Source organism: Cyprinodon variegatus, unplaced genomic scaffold (genome assembly GCF_000732505.1).
Source record: "Cyprinodon variegatus isolate N-32 unplaced genomic scaffold, C_variegatus-1.0 Scaffold11, whole genome shotgun sequence".
NCBI lineage: Eukaryota > Metazoa > Chordata > Actinopteri > Cyprinodontiformes > Cyprinodontidae > Cyprinodon > Cyprinodon variegatus.
This window is the reverse complement of record NW_015150464.1, coordinates 2,348,314-2,349,702: the sequence shown is the minus strand read 5'-3', so window position 1 is coordinate 2,349,702 and position 1,389 is coordinate 2,348,314. Positions and strand designations below refer to the sequence as shown.

Genomic DNA, 1,389 nt, shown 5'->3' with positions numbered 1-1,389 from the left:
GTGTTCGTTTTGACTTCGTGTGGACGGGGCCTTAACCAGCTGCTGTATTTCTTTTTCATTTAACTGCAGGACCCTCAGGATATGGACAATATGAGAATGGAGAACCTTTCAGGAAAGATTTGCACCCTGAATGAGGACGTTGTACAGAAATGGCTGAATCACTCCGCGGGAAGACTCCCAGCAGACGTATCCAAGTAACGCCCTCTCCATTTAAACCGTCTGCTTTCCAGATCGCTGCAGCTAAAGGTCACCGCACTAATTAACGCTTCTTTCTGATTGCTGCAGTGAGATCGACCTGGTGTTCTCCTCTGCAAGCTGCCTCAACGGATCGTTTTTGTCAACGAGGTAAAAACATTTTAGGCTGAGTGTGTTTTAGGCGTCGGGCCACCTGTAAACACCATTACTTAAAACATCCACCTTCTGCCCGTCTTTTTTCCTCAGTCATCCAGGTCACTTCTGTACCAGCAGTAAATACTCTGGGGTGGATATGAACGCGGCTCGCCTCCTTCTCCACAGACTGATTCAACAAGACCATCCAAAGATTTCCCAGCAGGTCGGTGCTGACGTCTCTCTAGATCTTCCCTGATTCTCATCATCTCAGCGTAAAGGTTTCCTGCAGGGTGGAGGTGTTGGGATTTGATTTCTGTGTGTAGTGAACTGTTTCTGCCTCTATTTGGTTCCATGTTTAGGAACAATGTTCTGCTAAAACCTTCTGCCAGAGTTATTTTCAATTGTCGTGATGTATATCAGAGTATAGTTCCCTGCACCTAAAGAGAAACAGGCCCACAGCATCACACATCCTAACCGTACTTAACAGAATTATCAGGTATAAAAGCATCTCTTACGTTTTTTTATAAATTAGATGTAAATTGATCTAGACGGTCAAGAAATACAGGTTTAAATAAAATGTATTGTTATTATTCCAACTTAAATCCCCAGCCATTCCCATTAATGTATATTTAACAGAAAGGCCCTTTTATTTTCCCTATCATCCCTCCCAAACAACTGTTCAACATGTAGATGGCATCTTGCGGTTGCTATGAAGACCTCTTTTTTTCTTTTTCCCAGACTTTTCAATTTTTTTAGTCCTCAAATGATTCAAATAATTTCTCTCAGGGTTCCCATGGGTCCTTAAAAAGTCTTAAAAGGCATTAAATTCTTCAAAATAAAACTAAGGCCTTAACTGGTATTAAAATGTCTTAAATCTGTCTTTCGTAGGTTTTAATTTTTAAAACATCATAAATACGGTTAATTTTTATTATGATTTATTTTTGTAATCTAAATAAAACTTTATAATTGACCTTGTTTTATTTTATTTAAAAAAAATACCCGCTCGCCATTATTGGTTCCGTCCCGATAGCGGAACCAATAAAAGCGTTGTTGCGGCCG

At 40.0% G+C, this 1,389-nt stretch overlaps 1 protein-coding gene across 3 annotated transcripts in view; it reads left to right on the top strand.

Annotated features, from left to right (window-relative positions):
- Nucleotides 1–1,389, top strand: part of herc4 (HECT and RLD domain containing E3 ubiquitin protein ligase 4) — a 32,782-nt gene that overhangs the window by 20,025 nt on the left and 11,368 nt on the right. For all 3 annotated transcript variants that reach the window (XM_015381060.1, XM_015381077.1, XM_015381069.1), the window contains 3 exons: nt 70–194; nt 286–345; nt 442–553. In XM_015381060.1, coding sequence (XP_015236546.1) covers nt 70–194; nt 286–345; nt 442–553 — 297 coding nt within the window. The remainder of the gene's footprint in view (nt 1–69; nt 195–285; nt 346–441; nt 554–1,389) is intronic.